This window comes from Oryctolagus cuniculus, chromosome 3 (assembly GCF_051225735.1).
Source record: "Oryctolagus cuniculus isolate XC-2025 breed Fujian yellow rabbit chromosome 3, ASM5122573v1, whole genome shotgun sequence".
Taxonomy (NCBI): Eukaryota; Metazoa; Chordata; class Mammalia; order Lagomorpha; family Leporidae; genus Oryctolagus; species Oryctolagus cuniculus.
In genome coordinates, this window is record NC_142869.1 from 181,667,231 (window position 1) to 181,683,329 (window position 16,099).

The 16,099-nt window shown below is 46.9% G+C and overlaps 1 protein-coding gene across 1 annotated transcript; it reads left to right on the forward strand.

The window, feature by feature from the left end:
* Positions 1–14,631: 14,631 nt before the first annotated feature.
* Positions 14,632–15,609, forward strand: TAS2R38 (taste 2 receptor member 38). The gene is given in 1 exon segment (XM_008248873.4): positions 14,632–15,609. A coding segment is annotated over 1 exon segment (978 nt).
* Positions 15,610–16,099: the final 490 nt, after the last annotated feature.

Here is a 16,099-nt window from a genome sequence, read left to right on the forward strand (position 1 = left end):
TTTTTTAGCTTTTATTTAATAAATAAAAAATTCCAAAGTACAGCTTATGGATTACAATGGCTTTTCCCCCGCAAAACTTCCCTCCCACCCACAACCCTCCAATCTCCCACTCCCTCTCCCCTTCCATTCACATCAAGATTCATTTTCAATTCTCTTTATATACAGAAGATCAATTTAGTATATATTAAGTAAAGATTTCATCAGTTTGCACCCACACAGAAACACAAAGTGTAAAATACTGTTTGAGTCACTACTTATAGCATTACTTCACATTGGACAACACATTAAGGACAGATCCCACATGAGGAGTAAATACACAGTGACTGACTCCTGTTGTTGACTTAACAATTTGACACTCTTGTTTATGGCATCAGTAATCACCCTAGGCTCTTGTCATGAGTTGCCAAGGCTATGGAAACCTTTTGAGTTCACCAACTCTGATCTTATTTAGGCAAGGTCACAGTCAAAGTGGAAGTTCTCTCCTACTGAATGGGGATGTGTAGACATATGGAGCAGAATAGAAACTCCAGAAATGAATCCACACATCTACAACCAACTTATTTTTGACAAAGGAGCTAAAATTAGCCCCTGGAGCCAAGACGGTCTCTTCAATAAAAGGTGCTGGGAAAACTAGATCTCCAAATGCAGAAGTATGAAACAAGATCCCTACCTTACACCTTACACAAAAATCCAGTCAAAATGGATCAAGTTCCTAAATCTGTGACCTGACCCCATCAAATTACTAGAGAACAGTGGGGAAACTGTGCAAGACATTGGCATAGGGAAAGATTTCTTGGAAAAGACCCCAGAAGCACGGGCAATCAAAGCCAAAATTAACAAGTGGGATTACATTAAACTGAGAAGCTTCTGCACTACAGAAGACACACTCAGCAAAGTGAAGAGGCAACCAACAGAATGGGAGAAAATATTTGCAAACTATGCAACTGACAAAGGATTAACTTCCAGAATCTATAAAGAGCTCAAGGGGCCTACCCGGTGGCACACTTGGTTAATCCTCCGCCTGCAGCACTGGCATCCCATATGGGTGCCAAGTTCTATTCCTGGTGGCTCCTCTTCCAGTCCAGCTCTCTGCTGTGGCCTGGGAAAGCAGTGGAGGATGGCCCAAGTGCTTGGGCCCCTGCACCCGCATGGGAGACCCAGAAGAAGCTCCTGGCTCCTGGTTTCGGATTGGCGCAACTCTGGCTTTTGCTGATATTTGGGGAGTGAATCAACAGAAAGAAGACCTTTTCTCTCTGTCTCTCTCTCTCACACACACACACACACTATCTGTAACTCTCCCTGTCAAATAAATAAATAAACTCTTAAAAAAAAAAAAAAAGAGCTCGAGAAACTCAACAACCACGGAACAAACAATGTAGTCAAGAAATGGGCAAAGGATTTGAACAGACATTTTTCAAGACAGGAAATTCAAATGGCCAATAGATACATGAAAACATGCTTAGGATCACTAGCCATCAAAGAAATGCAAATCAAAACCACAATGAGGTTTCTCCTCACCGAATTTAGAATTGCTTTCATACAGAAATGAGCAAGCAACAAATGCTGGCGAGAATGTGGGGAGAAGGGTACCATAATACACTGTTGGTGGGAATATATACTGGTACAGCCACTGTGGAAGACAGTATAAAGATACCTCAGAAAGCCGAGTATAGACCTATCATGTAACCCAGCCATCCCACTCCTGGGAATCTACCCAAAGGAAATGAAATCAGTATATGAAAGTGTGATCTGTACCCCTAAATTCATTTCAGCTTTATTTACAAAGGCTCCAATATAGAATCAGCCTAGATGTCCATCAACTGAATACTAGATAAAGAAATTATGATATATATACACTATGGAACACTAAACAGCAGTTAAAAATTGAAATCCTGCCACTTGCAACAAAATGGATGCAATTGGAAGCCATTATACTTAGTGAAACAAGCCAGCCACAGAGGCAGATACCAGATGGTCTCTCTGATCCGTGGTAACACAGCACTTAAAATGTGAACTCCAGGAACAGACATATGCACAGCCCGTGCCGTGGCTGTCCAGGAACAGTGTTTTTCTTGTGTGTTTGGTTTTGTTCCTCCCTTCTTTTTTGCTTCATACTAATCAGTGAACTCTGTACTTAGTGTAGGATTAATCTCATGAGTATAAAAATTAACTGAAAATTGATCTCTGTAAAACGTAACAAAGGGAAAGGAAGAGGGAGGAGGAAGCAAGGCGGGACATGAGTGGGGCTGAGGTAGAGGGGGAAGAATCGTCATGTCCCAAATCTGTATATATTAATTGCATGAAGTTGTATTCCGTAGACAAAATTTTAAAGAATTATAACCCATAAAAAGCATTGTTGCTGGAGTGGACGCGGGGGTAGCAGGAGTTGCTGTGGCCCTGTCCCATGACCAGGCCCTTTCTAAAGATGTACAAGGCAGCATGAACAAAAGATCTCAAGGCCATTTTAAGGTTCAGGACTAAGCTGATTCCTTGACAGCAACAACCTTACAAAATCAAGAGACCCTAGACCTGCTGACAGCACAGAAAGAGTGTCTCTGTACGTCTTTAGCAGGAAAGTTTGTTCCCGTGTAAACCATTCTGGATATTTTGTGATGCTGCCTGCAAGCTGGCAGAGCATCCAGAATTTGACAATGGACGCCTGGCTCTTGAAACAACCGGTTCCAATGTCCTCTTTGCTACCTTGGCTTGCACCGCTCCCCACCCCCACTCATAACACTTTGGCTTCTTGTATCTCTAGGGCCACGCCTCTCGGTGGCTGAATATCTCTCAAACCCATGTCCACAACACCTTTCTGTTAAAGGTGCCCAGTTCCAGCCACCACTATGGTGACCTCAATCCCTGATTGGGGAGAGTGAGGAACCCCCCCTAGCTACACCCCTCTCAGTAGGAAGTATCCATGGTGCCTGTGGGCACTCCCACGCCTGGTTCTCTCCCCTCAGGGCCCAATTCTCTGTAAGACCAAAAGGATTTTTTTTCTCTTACGTTTGCTGGATTTGTTAGAACCTGCTAGGCCTCTGAGGCCTAAACCCCACACCCACTGAAACTAGGACCTAGAATGCAAAGGCTAGTGGGCTGTTTATTGCTTGGGAAAGCCCCTCACCTGGGATGTTCCAAAGTGCTAAGACGACGCATTGCAAACCTGACCTGGAGCCTCTCTGACACCCACCACCTCGTCAGGCTCCGTGTGGCGCTCTGCACCTCCCCAACAATCAGCCTCTGCTCAGCGGGACAAAGCCTGGATTCAAACCCCCAACCTCTCTCTGCAGGTGGAACCCCCTCCTCTCTTACCCCCATTCTCTCTCTCCCACCCGGAAATAGTGTTTTCTATTTTAACTGGCTGCTTCCTCATCTTCTTTGAATCCTAAATCCTAAAACCTAAAAATCTTAACATATAATAGTTTCATACGTCATGTTCATATATGATCTCTCTTGAAACCAAAGTCATTCATGTTGTTAACACACCTGTTATTTGCAGCCTAACTTTATGCTTAAAAGAAATGCTAACTGGTGCCAGATTGAGCTGATGCCTGTAATTCTGGCATCCTATATGGGTGCCGGTTCAAGTCCAAGCTGCTCCCTGTTAAGGTACCTCGGAAAAGCCGTGGGAGATGGCCCTGCACCCACTGGGAAACTCAAAAGAAACTCCTGGCTCCTGGCTGCTGCCAGGGGGAGTGAACCAGCAGATGAAAGATCTCTCTCTATCCTTCTCCCTCTCCCTCTCTCTCTATCCCTCCTTCTCTCTCTCTCTCTCTCTCTCTCTAACTCTGCCTTTCAAATAAATAAAATGAATCTTTAAAAAAAAGAAATGTTAATGTATAGTATTCAATCAGAAGTTAGCAAAGAAAAAATATGTCTCTATTTCCTCTTTCCAAGTTCACAGGCTCTCTGAACTCTAACCACAAGCCCCAGGTTAAGAACCTCGCTCTATTACGAAGTGTGTCCCCCTGAGGTAGGGGAGAGCCCTCCTTACAAGCCACTCCCCATGGGCCATGAACCTGTGGTTGTCAGTCCTCAAAGAAACAGGTACAGAAATTGAGGTTAAGTGTTGTGATGTTTTACTAATATTCATCAGAATAATTTGATGTCCATTGACCCTAATAATTTAAAAATGGAGTTTACATTTGTGTATCCTTTCTAAATTACATTTTCTGGTAATTTATTTTTTAATTTTACAGAAGTCTCAGTCTGTAACATTGAAAATATTTTTTAAAAAGCTGTTCTTTTATCACATCTCATTGTATTGTGTTTGAAAACTATTTACTTATTTGAAGGGCAAAGTGGCAGAAAGAGAGAGAGAGAGAAATATCTTCCCTATCTTGGTTTACTTCCCAAGTGGCCTCAGCAACCATGTTGGGCCAGACCAGACCCAGTAACTCCATCCCGGTCTCCCACATGGGTGTCAGGGACTCAAGTACTTGGCTATCCTCTGCTGTGACCCAGGCACACGAGAAAGAAGCTGGATTGAAAACAGAGCAACCAAGAGTTGAATTGGTGCTCCATAAGGGATACAGGCGTTGAAGGTGGCTGCTTAACATGCTGCTCCACACACTGGCCCATTTTAAAGTCCCGTTCCACCGCTGGCATTTCTGGGTACCTGCCTTTATGGCACAGTCAAAATTCAGGAGAAATTCGGGCCAAAGGGTCCAGTCTTACCGTGTGCAGTCTTATCGGCTTGGACTGTCCTGGGCCAGCAGGCAACTTAGTGTATCACCTGCAGAAGCTAAGCAAAGGTCATAGCTCTTATCATGGTCATTTCATTGTGGATCTAGACAGTCAAAACAGAACCAATTCATCTTTCCGGAAAGTGCGTTTCCTTGTTTTGTCCTTTCTCACTTCACCATTGCTAGGACTTATTAGGCTGTTGGGACACATAACTGGCAAACTGAGACCCAGATAAGAATGACCCTAAAGATGTCTCAGTGGAATTTCATGACCTAAGGATCTGATGTCTCCGGCTCTTACAGTTGCCTGGTTGCCAGGGACACTCCAGGCTGGTAAGACCGCACACTGTCAACTGTTGACTCCAATAAATACTCGCCCAAGTCAAAGAGTCGGGGTCAAAGAGTCTTCTGCCCGTTCACACTCACTCCATCACAGTGGCCGCACGGCCACCCTCACAAGAAACAGCATGAACTGCTTCACACCTACTGCTTGACCCCGGGTCATGTACAGTGAGGAAGAAATGAAATAAAGTGCAGGACGCATTTAGCATAAAACCCAGGCCATCGTAAGTGGTCCATACAACTCTGACACTAGTTTTTAAGATTCGTGGTACAGCTGGGTAAGCTGCTACATCACACCTGAGTGCTGGTTCAAGTCCCAGCTGCTCCTCTTTCAAACCAGCTCCCTTTGGCCTGGCCCAGTCCCAGTCCTTGTGGCTATCTGGGGAGTAAACCAGCAGATGGAAGATCTCTGCATCTCTCTCTCTCTGCAACTCTTCAAGAAAGTCAGAGTGATGGGGGAGAGAGAGAGAGAGAGAGAGGGAGAGAGAGAGAGAGAGAAATTTTCCATCCATTGGCTCATTCCCCAAAGGCCAGGCTGAAGCCAAGAGCCAGGAACTCTACTCTATCCAGGTCTCCCACATGTGCGGCAGGGGCCCAAGCAATTAGCCCATTAACCACTGCCTTCTCAGGCACATTAGCAGGGAGCTGGATCAGAAGTGGAGCAGCCAGGACTCAAAGTGGCACTCATGGGCTGCTGGTGCCACAACACTGGCCCCATGTAGTCGTGACTGTGACTGATGTTTCCCCTTTCCTAAAGCACTGAACTAACTGCCCATTTAATATATTGTCCTATTTTGCAAATGCGTATTCTCCAAAGTGCTCAGAGGAGCGCTAGCCACTCCTCGAGTCCCTGCAGGCTGAATCTTCTCACGAGTTTCATCAAAGTCAGAACCACGGAGGAGCCTATTCCAACCATGGAGCTCATAAAGGAAAGATGAGGCCACTGTGTACCCCACACCCTCCTTACCTTGAAAATGGGGCCACGGATTCCCCTAAAATAAAGTCCTAACAGAAAACAATATTCTCGTCTGCGTGGGTTTTACCAGCAATATACTGTGAGTGGTTGGCCGTCTCTGAAAGCATCCCTTTAGTATGAAACTATTGAATATAATTTTTTTAAAAGATAAATCACTTCTCAGAGGGCTTCATGTTAAATCCTCACATGGTGGTCGGGCTCCCCCACCCCAGTGTGGTGTCATGCTAAAAGAGTCTGAAATCCAGGCAGCGTGAGTTTGAGAACTGGTTCTCTACTGCTGCAGACCTTGGGCAGTCAGTCAGAACTCCTGAAGCTCAGCTGGCTCATCTGTAGATAAGAGGTGCTAAATACGTGCTTTATGAGGCTATTTGAGCCCAAACTGAAATAACAAGAACCTGACACTCCATGTTGGATTTCCAGCCGTTCCCCAACTTGTCTTTTCTAAAGGTGGATTACTATCCAGCAAGCAAGTAGCATCAGCTTCAGTGCTGGTGTTCCTCCAGTCCATCAGCCCCTGGAGTGACGTCACAGGATGGGCTGGAAGGAGGTGTTCTGTTACAGCATGGACCCTGGAGGAGCAGACACTTGGAAAACCATCCGGCATCCCACACTACACAGGCTCTGCGGACTCTGAGAGGAAAACCAGACCTGCTTCCCTCACAACTCTCTCTCCTTTATCTCCCTCCCCCCGTACAGCAACATACTATATGCACACCTTCAGGTAATCATATGCAAATACCCCCTACTAATCAAAACGCTCTCTCTGAACGCCCATAGCCTGCACACTTCAGATTGTACCTCTTTCTTTTTACTGAAGCCAAGCTCTTCCTCTTCTCCTTTCCCACATACAAGCCCTCCACATCACGTGCCACCTGGAGAGGGAGTGAAGGAGAGGGTGCAGGAGGAGTGACTTATCTGCGCAGAGTGCTCAGAGGAAAGTGAGAGTGGATTCCACCCACACAGAGCATTACAGCAATTCCTCCTCCTGTGAAATGGCCGTTAGTCAGCACTTCTGCACTGCCTCCCATGCTTCCCCCTCCACGCTCACACACAGCAGGTGTGCGACTCACTAGGAATAACAAGTCACCCAGCATTCACATGTTAGCAATAAAACCTTTTTTTTTTTTTTTTTTTGGACAGGCAGAGTGGACAGTGAGAGAGAGAGACAGAGAGAAAGGTCTTCCTTTGCCGTTGGTTCAACCTCCAATGGCTGCCGTGGCCGGCGCGCTGCGGCCGGCGCACCGCGCTGATCCGATGGCAGGAGCCAGGTGCTTCTCCTGGTCTCCCATGGGGTGCAGGGCCCAAGCACCTGGGCCATCCTCCACTGCACTCCCGGGCCACAGCAGAGAGCTGGCCTGGAAGAGGGGTAACCGGGACAGAATCCGGCGCCCCGACCGGGACTAGAACCCGGTGTGCCGGCGCTGCTAGGTGGAGGATTAGCCTAGTGAGCCGCGGCGCCGGCCCAGGAATAAAACTTTGCACCTGACTGACACCACAGTTTTCAGAGCACTTTACTCCGTGTTATCTTTGATCACCACAACCACATGAGACAGGACAGACGTTTTCAAAGCCTGTGTATAAATGAGGAGATAGAAACTAGGAGAAACGACTTGCTAAAGGTCAATAGTGGCATTGAACCCGTATTAATCTCATTTCAATCTAGTGAGTCAGTGTTCATGGAAGTGAGGGCAGTAGATTCAGAAAAAATGGTTTCGTTTGTTTGTTCATTCACAAAATTCAAAGTTCATTCACACAAAGTCTCCCAAAGGGGGAAACCTCAAATCCTGCCAGTTATCTAATTCTCCCATCCTGGGGCCAGCGCTGTGGCAAAGCAGGTAAAGCCACTGCCTGCAGCACTGGCATCCCATATGGGTGCCAGTTTGAGTCCCAGCTGCTCCACTTCCCATCCAGCTCCCTGCTAACGCACCTTGGAAAGCAGTGGAGGATGGCTCAAGCACTTCGGCCCCTGCACCCACATGGGACACCTGGAAGAAGCTCCTGGCTCCTGGCTTTGGATCAGCCCACCGTTGTGGCCGTTTGGGGAGTGAACCAGCAGATGGAAGATCTTTCTCTCTGCCTCTCTGTAACTCTTGACTTCCAAATAAATAATTAAATATTAAAAAAAAACCTTCTACCACCCACCTGAGAGATTTTTTCATTTTCAATTATATTTATATACAGAAGATCAATTCAGTATATATTAAGCAAAGATTTCAACAGTTTGCACCCACACAGAAACACAAAGTGTAAAAATACTGTTTCAGGGCCGGCACCATGGCTCAATAGGCTAATCCTCCACCTAGCAGCACCGGCATACCGGGTTCTAGTCCTGGTCAGGCGCCGGATTCTTTCCCAGTTGCCCCTCTTCCAGGCCAGCTCTCTGCTGTGGCCAGGGAAGGCAGTGCAGGATGGCCCAAGTGCTTAGGCCCTGCACCCCATGGGAGACCAGGAGAAGCACCTGGCTCCTGCCATCGGATCAGCACAGTGCGCCAGCCGCGGCAGCCATTGGAGGGTGAACGAATGGCAAAGGAAGACCTTTCTCTCTGTCTCTCTCTCTCACTATCCACTCTGCCTGTCAAAAAAAAAAAAAATACTGTCAGTACTAGTTATAGCATTACTTCACATTGGACAACACATTAAGGACAAAGTTCCCACATGAGAAGTAAGTACACAGTGACCCCTGTTGTTGACTTAACAATTTGACACTCTTGTTTATGGCGTCAGTAATCTCCCTAGGCTCTTGTCATGAGTTGCCAAGGCTATGGAAACCTTTTGGGTTCGCCAACTTCGATCTTATTCCAACAGGGTCATAGTCAAAGTGGAAGTTCTCTCCTCCCTTCAGAGAAAGGTACCTCCTTCTTTGATGGCCCCGTTCTTTCCACTGGGATCTCACTCACAGAGATCTTTCATTTAGGCCTTCTTTTTTTTTTCCGAGAGTGTCTTGGCTTTTCATGCCTAAAATACTCTCATGGGCTCTTCAGCCAGATCCAAATGCCTTAAGGGCTGATTCTGAGGCCAGAGTGCTGTTTAGGACATCTGCCATTCTATGAGTCTGCTGTGTTTCCTGCTTCCTGTGTTGGATCATTCTCTCCCTTGTTTATTCTATCAGTTAGTATTAGCAGACACTAGTCTTGTTTGTGTGATCCCTTGGTGAGTCCAAATTTTATAGTACAAATGCCCATGATATCCTTGAGGCTCCTCCTCCATACTGCATACCTGCACAGCCTCCTGCCATCACTCAATCCTCTGATCACAGGATGGGCCAGCACTGGACAGATGGCCCAACCTCATCCAGCTGGATTCTCCTTCCCAGAAATTAGAATTTCAGACACAAACTCTGAATCATGTTGCATTGGGCCAGTAGATCTGTGGGACTGCGGCATGCTACTGAGTAAAAGAAATTGATGCATTTTACTAAAAATACCCTGTCTCCCCAAAAGAGAATGAGGAAGACGTGTAGAGAGTAGGAGAAATTTTTAAAAAGTCCATTCAAACCCAAAAAAAGAAAACCAGACTGACGATATTTTTCCAATTTCTGTGAGTCAATTATTGCAACATAATTCCATGTGATTGTCCTATTTCTTCAATAAACACAAACTCCACTGCTACTCCCACTCCCACCAACAACTTCACTTTCAGCCAACTTCTCTGAGTTTCTGTGCCATGTAAGCCAGCGGTCCCAGCTGGCCCTGCTGTGATGGACTCTCATTGTCTCCCTTTGCCCCACACAGGCAGGTATTTCCATCAGCAACTTCTGCTTAAATCTGTCCTATGAGCAGCAAGTCATCGTTCTGTTATCTGTGTCTTTCAGATTTTACAACCCAGTTGTAGGGCCTTTGAATAACTTTGCACCCCTATAATGTTGTATATTTTAGATCAAGGCGCATGTGTCCTAGGATAATGCAGTGAGTGGCACATCAGTAAGTGCATAATGCATTTTCTTGCACATTCAATTTAGTTAAAGATAACTGCAGGAAGAAAGAATTCAATCAATATTTTGAATTATTTAAAACGTGGCAGTACACTGAATAGCCTATAGCAGTATGCAAATTTACATGTTTTTTCCAACGTAATGCTGAATTCCATAGACATTTTCCCACCTAATGAACTCCTGATTCCCTCCAGTCCCAAATCTCAGGGAAAACATGGAAAAAGCATGTCATAGGAATTGTCATGAATTCATGAATTCACTGATGATGACTTTGAGCCGTGCTCAGACTATCATTTTTTATCACTCTTTCTGGCTCAACTCCCTCCCTGTCCTGTTTTGCTTTCTGGCCGTGCAGGTCCACACACTTTACCTCTTGGTGCGGTTTGAACCAGAACCCTCAAAGTGCCTGTGCTGCATAATGTTCTCTTCCCTTTGTGTGTTGCACCCTGATCAAGAGAAACAGAACAGAGCTGGTTATTATCCGAAGTCTCGCAGCTCTTAGACTCTCTTCCTGAACACAGGACACGGAGAACCAGCAGCAGGAACTGGAAATAAGCACTGTGCTACAGATTCTTTAACCCCGTTTCTCCATACCGTAAACTACCCACATCCCCTTGACAATTACAGCAATTATGTGTGGGCAGAAAAAATCTGCCTTAAAATGCAGGAAGTAGACACAGCCTTTCTTCTGTTTCCTCTTTAGCACTTCCTATTTTCTGCCTCTTCATGACTTGCAAACCTAGACAGGAAGCAGGCTGACCTCTCCTTTCCACTTTCTGGCTTCCCATGTTGATGGGCAATTAGAAAAGGGACCCTTCTTGCAGGCAAATTTCTCTTCCTTCTCTCCTTCACCAAATATGTGAGTCCTCATAAGTAATTTCCGTACATCTCTGTTTTTTCTGCTTCCCCCTATTTCCACTCTTGAGAGTGCTAGCACCAGGGTTTAGCTTTCAGAGTGGATCAGTAACTATGGTCAACCAGTATCGATGGCCCACACATTGTGGCTTAAGGTTTTGCCCTTATCATGTAACGGGAAATGTGGAGAGCAGTTACTCTGTGGTTTCAGCTGTGCAGGCTTTGAGATTCTCTCGGTTTTGCCCTCATGTTTGGAGTCCAAATCGAACACATTTCAAACACAGAGAGCAGGAAAGGAAACGAAGGCTGTCTAAGAAACTGTACTCATTACAGTTGGTCCCACTGGGTTCTACTCTCTGAAAGAAAGATGTAGAAGTGGTTCACGTGTAGTTGCGAATGCTGGCACACCCGGAGAGCACTGGGGCTCTGGTGGCAGTGGAGAGGAGAGAAGTTACATCACACAGGCAACGTTGGACATGCACAGTACGGCTAGCTGGCTGTGAGGACTCTGCCTGGATCTGCTGCTTGCTACAGTCCACCTTGCAGCAGGCCTCTCTGCCCTTGGAGTCTCTGGGTACCGGCCTTACTTTTAATGGAGTAATATCCAGATAACCCCCACGTCACTGTCATTCTTCTCATGTAACAGGAATAATCCGCAGAGCTGGATTCGCAAACTCTTGAGACTCTTGCCCACCTAGCACTTGAAATGATCAAGTCCCTCCTCTTCAATGTCTCACGTGTAATAGATCCTGCAAGCCAACGGTGGTTAACTCCTGTGCTGAGAGGACAGCATGGACCCTGAGTCAGGCAACATTCCAGTCTCTGTGAGGTGTGCCCATGGCGAGGATCCTAGGAAATCTTCCTCCCTTAAATCTCAGTGGCTTTCAAACGTGAGGGTGCGTCACGTTCACTAGGATGACTTGTTAAACACAGATCGCTGGGCTGTACCATCAGAGACTTTGATGCAGAAGGTCTAGGTGGGGCCCAAGGGTTTGCATTCATAACAAGTCTGCTGGAGAGGCTGATCTCCCTGAAGGGGGGCACCTTAGGCTTTGAGAACTATGGGTATAGTCCATAAGAAGTTCACACTCCTGAAGGACCTCAGTACCCCTTGCAGCCCAGAGAGCCCACTTGATGATGTGCCCTCTCCGGTTCAGACATCGCCCATACGCCTAGAACAAAGTCTAGTGGCAAACACCATCCCCCCAGAACCTTGCCTGCGGTTAGGTGGCTACAGTTTTGTTTCAGAGTCAAAGTTGCACAGCCTAACTCTTTCTTCTCTGAGGAAAAGTGCTACACAATACATTACGGAAGTCTGACAGCCTTTGCTCTTCAGTGCACAAAATACACTTGAATCCCAGGAGTGAATTCACCTGCCTTCGAGCAGGGCCTTCACACCACACTCTTAAGAAAGCAAAGAAAGTCAAATCACTGCCTTGGATTTAAAGGGAATGGCCAAATAAAGGAACGAAAATCTGTTTATGTGTCATACACGAGCAGAATGAGGAGCCAGGAAAGAATACATAATCTCTGTTCTTGAAGAACTCAGGGTAACTGAAGATGCGTGCGTGTGTGCACACAGACACACACACACACACAGACACACACACACATTGTAGCAGATTCAGGAAGAGCTACCAGTGCTAGGAAGAAAGTTTGAGGGAAGCGAAGAGTCAAGGAAGACCTCAGCCCACACCTGCCTGGAGAAATCCTCAGGACCCTGCATGTACACTAGGCTCTAACTTATGGATCACTCCATGCACCTGCTCGGTAGACACACATGTTCTTTCCCTGAGCCTAATGGGGCAGTCCCCACTCCTTTCCCTGACTAGAGTAGTGGTCTCTTGAGACACAACTACTCTAGCTTTCCTGAGAAGAGGCTGAAGTGTCGCCTCCTCCCTCCACCACCCTGGGGTGGTTCTCAAGGGCTCAGCGGCTACCCTCACTGCCCACCTCCAGCAGAAATCAAGTGCAAACAGGGCTGGAGTTGGGAAGGATATGGTCAAGCGTCTTACCAAAGCAAGGTGTTCCCTACACGCCACAACCCACACTGGTGGTTAGGCTTAGGTCAGAGCACCGAAGGTGAATCAGAATACCTGGTGTTAGAAGCCAGTATCCTCATGAGGTTTGACTACCTGGGCCAAGATGCTTAACTATTTGACCTTCCTCCTCATCAGTTAAAAAAAATGGAATTATCATTATATTATTTACAGGAAAACTGTGAATAAAGGGTAGTCCATCTGTTGTAACCCATTAAGTGTCATCTAAAGTGTCAGTTATATAAAATATGGGATGTTGCTAAATTAAATAAAATGGCTGGAGTCAGCCTGCACCGTGAACAAGCCAGAAATTCCAGACCTCCCTGGTGGTCTGGCTCCATCTGGTGGAATTGTTAAATAATGAGCAGGGCTCTCTTTTTAAATTAATTATTAAAAAGGGAGTGTTTCATAGATTGGGGCAAGAGCTTCCATCTACTGGTCTACTCCACAAATTGCTTCAACAGCCAAGGCTAGGCCATGCAGAAGCCAGGAACTCCATCCAGGCAAGTTCTTGGGCCGTCATCACCCACTGCCTTAACAGGAACATTAGCAAGAAACTGGGCCAGAAGTAAAGCAGCTGGGGCACAAGTAAGTACTTGATATGGGATGCCAGAAGTGTAAGCAGCGGCTTAACCTGCTGCACCACCACGGTGGAGTGAATTAACTTTCTGGGATGCCTGTGTCCCATAGTGCAGTACCTGGAACTGAGATCTAGCTTCCTGCTAATGTGCACCCTGGGGGCCACGGACGACGGCTCAAGTACTTGGGTTCCTGCCTCCCACATGGGAGACCTGGATGGAACTCCTGGCTCCTGGCTTCAGTCTGGTTCAGCCTCGGCTGTTGCAGGCATTTGAGGAGTAAAGCAGCAGATGGAAGATTTCTCTCTCTCTCTCTCTCTCTCTCTCTCTCTCTCTCTTGTTTAAATAAAATAAAAACTTTACCAAAACAAGGCAATCCGAAGACTTCTACTCCGATGCCAGCAAAAGTCTAAACACAAAATTTTTAGATTATAGACTTTTAGTATTTATTTGTAAAATCCAAGTGAGCACAGATTTTAATTACCACCGATGAAATAAGCTTTTCATTCCTGTCACTGTTCTTATTAGCATTGCGACTTTTAGCTTCTTAGTTTCCTGAGTGAACCAGTTTTCCAACAACCTCCAGTTGCTAAAGACACAGTAGATGGTTTCTGTAACCCTTAACAGTGTGTGTGTGAGTCAAAGGGGGGTGAGCGACAGGGTGTCACTGGTGGTTGATACCAGTCTCCGACAGATCCCTTGATTACTGAAAGATTGTGGGGAGGTTTGTGGCTCCAAGAAACACAGACTGGGTGTTTGATTCTAGCTATAAATCATATATATGAATATGTGCGTGTGTGTGTGTGTGTGTAGTGTGTAGTGTGACTTTGACGTGCTAGATCTCTGTGCAGTGGAGCAAGCAGTTTCCAGCAGGACGGTGAGGAAGCAAACCCCTGTACTGCAATGCTGCCCCCTGGTGGAGCGAGGAGGAGCCCTCAGCGTCTGGGTTTGGAGTTCTAGAAGGAAGGACCCCAGTGAGGCGTCACAAGTGTGTGAACTGCACACAGCTGCAGTGGACTTGTTTCTACGTATGGTAAGCCACCCTCGGGATGAGCTTGGTGTGTGTCCAAAAGCAGCCTCATCCCTCCAGGTCTCCTCTCGGAGGCTCCTGTTTACCCGCATCAGGCAAGAACTGCAGACAGTGTGAAGGCAAGACCCTGGCTCAGAGTGCACACGTACCCTTCTGCACCGAGTCCTACGTAGGTCAGTCAACTAGAAGAGAGGCGTCATGTTGACTCTGACCCCTGAATTAACTGTGTCCTATGAAGGCAAGATCACATTTATGGTCCTTTCAGTCCTGGAGTTTGCAGTGGGTGTCCTGGCCAATGCCTTCATTTTCTGGGTGAGTTTTTGGGATGTGGTGGAGCAGCAGCCGGTGAACGGCTGTGACCTTGTGTTGCTGTGTCTCAGCACCACCCGTCTTCTTCCGCATGGCCTGCTGTTTCTAGATGCCGTGCATCTCTCTTTTTTCCAGCAAATGAAGGACCCGCTGAGCCACAGCTACCAAATCGTCATCATGCTCTGGACAATCACGAACCAAGTCAGCCTCTGGCTCCCCACCTGCCTCAGCCCCCTCCACTGCTCCAAGGTCGCTCGGTTCTCCCTCACCTTCCTGCTCTGCGTGGCAAGCTAGATCTCCAGGAGGACCCCCCAGCTGCTCCTGGGGGGCCTCCTTTTCTGCTGCATCTGCACTGTCCTCTGTGTGGGGGACTTTATTAGCAGATCTCACTTCAGAGTCACTTCCGTGCTACTCGTGAACAACACAGAGCTCAATGTGCACATTGGAAGCGTCAGCGTATTTTACGCTTTCATGTTCTGCAGTGTGGGGTCCATTCCCCTGTTCCTGTCTTTTCTGGTTTCTTCTGGGGTACTGATTGTGTCCTTGAGGAAGCACCTGAGGACAATGATGGCCCAAACCAGCAATGTCCGAGACCCCAGCCCGGAGGCCCACATCCAAGCCCTAAAAGCTCTTGTTGCCCTCATCTGCTTCTACGTGGTGTTGTTCTGCACGGCCGTCATCTGCCGTACTGACAGAGTGGCACAACAAAACGGGGCGATGGTTTGTGATGTGCTGTTGGTGGCGTGTCCCTCGGGACACGCAGCCGTCCTGATCTCAAGCAATGCCAAGCTGAGGAGGACCGTGGACACCACTCTACTCTGGGCTCAGGGCCCAGTGAAGGGAAGAGGCCCTGGGACGCTGTGCTGAGAATGGACATGACATGTATGGGCCTTTGCCTGATTCTTCACAGATATACCTCTGATTCGTCACTAAGCCTTGCAATTTCATCTGTGAAATACAACCGAACGTCTCTCCACTTCATGTCAATGGACTCACCTACAGAGGAATAACACAATTAAAGCTCTGTACAAGAACTAGGCAAGTACAATGGTGCTGGTTCCCTAGGTTTGTCTTGACCAAGTGAACAAAATGGGCAGGTGGAATGGTCAGTGTCCTTTAGATACTGTTGTTTGGTATCAGCCAAACCATAAGAAATCATCCCTTTCTGAAATAGTATTTAAATCTCAATATAATGTAATTGGGTTTTTTATTTGATAGGTAGAGCTATAGACAGTGAGAGAGAGAGAGAGAGAGAGAGAGAGAAAGGTCTTCCTTCCATTAGTTCACTCCCCTAATGGCCGCTATGGCCGGCGTTGCACTGATCCGAAGCCAGGAGCCAGGTGCTTCCTCCTGGTCT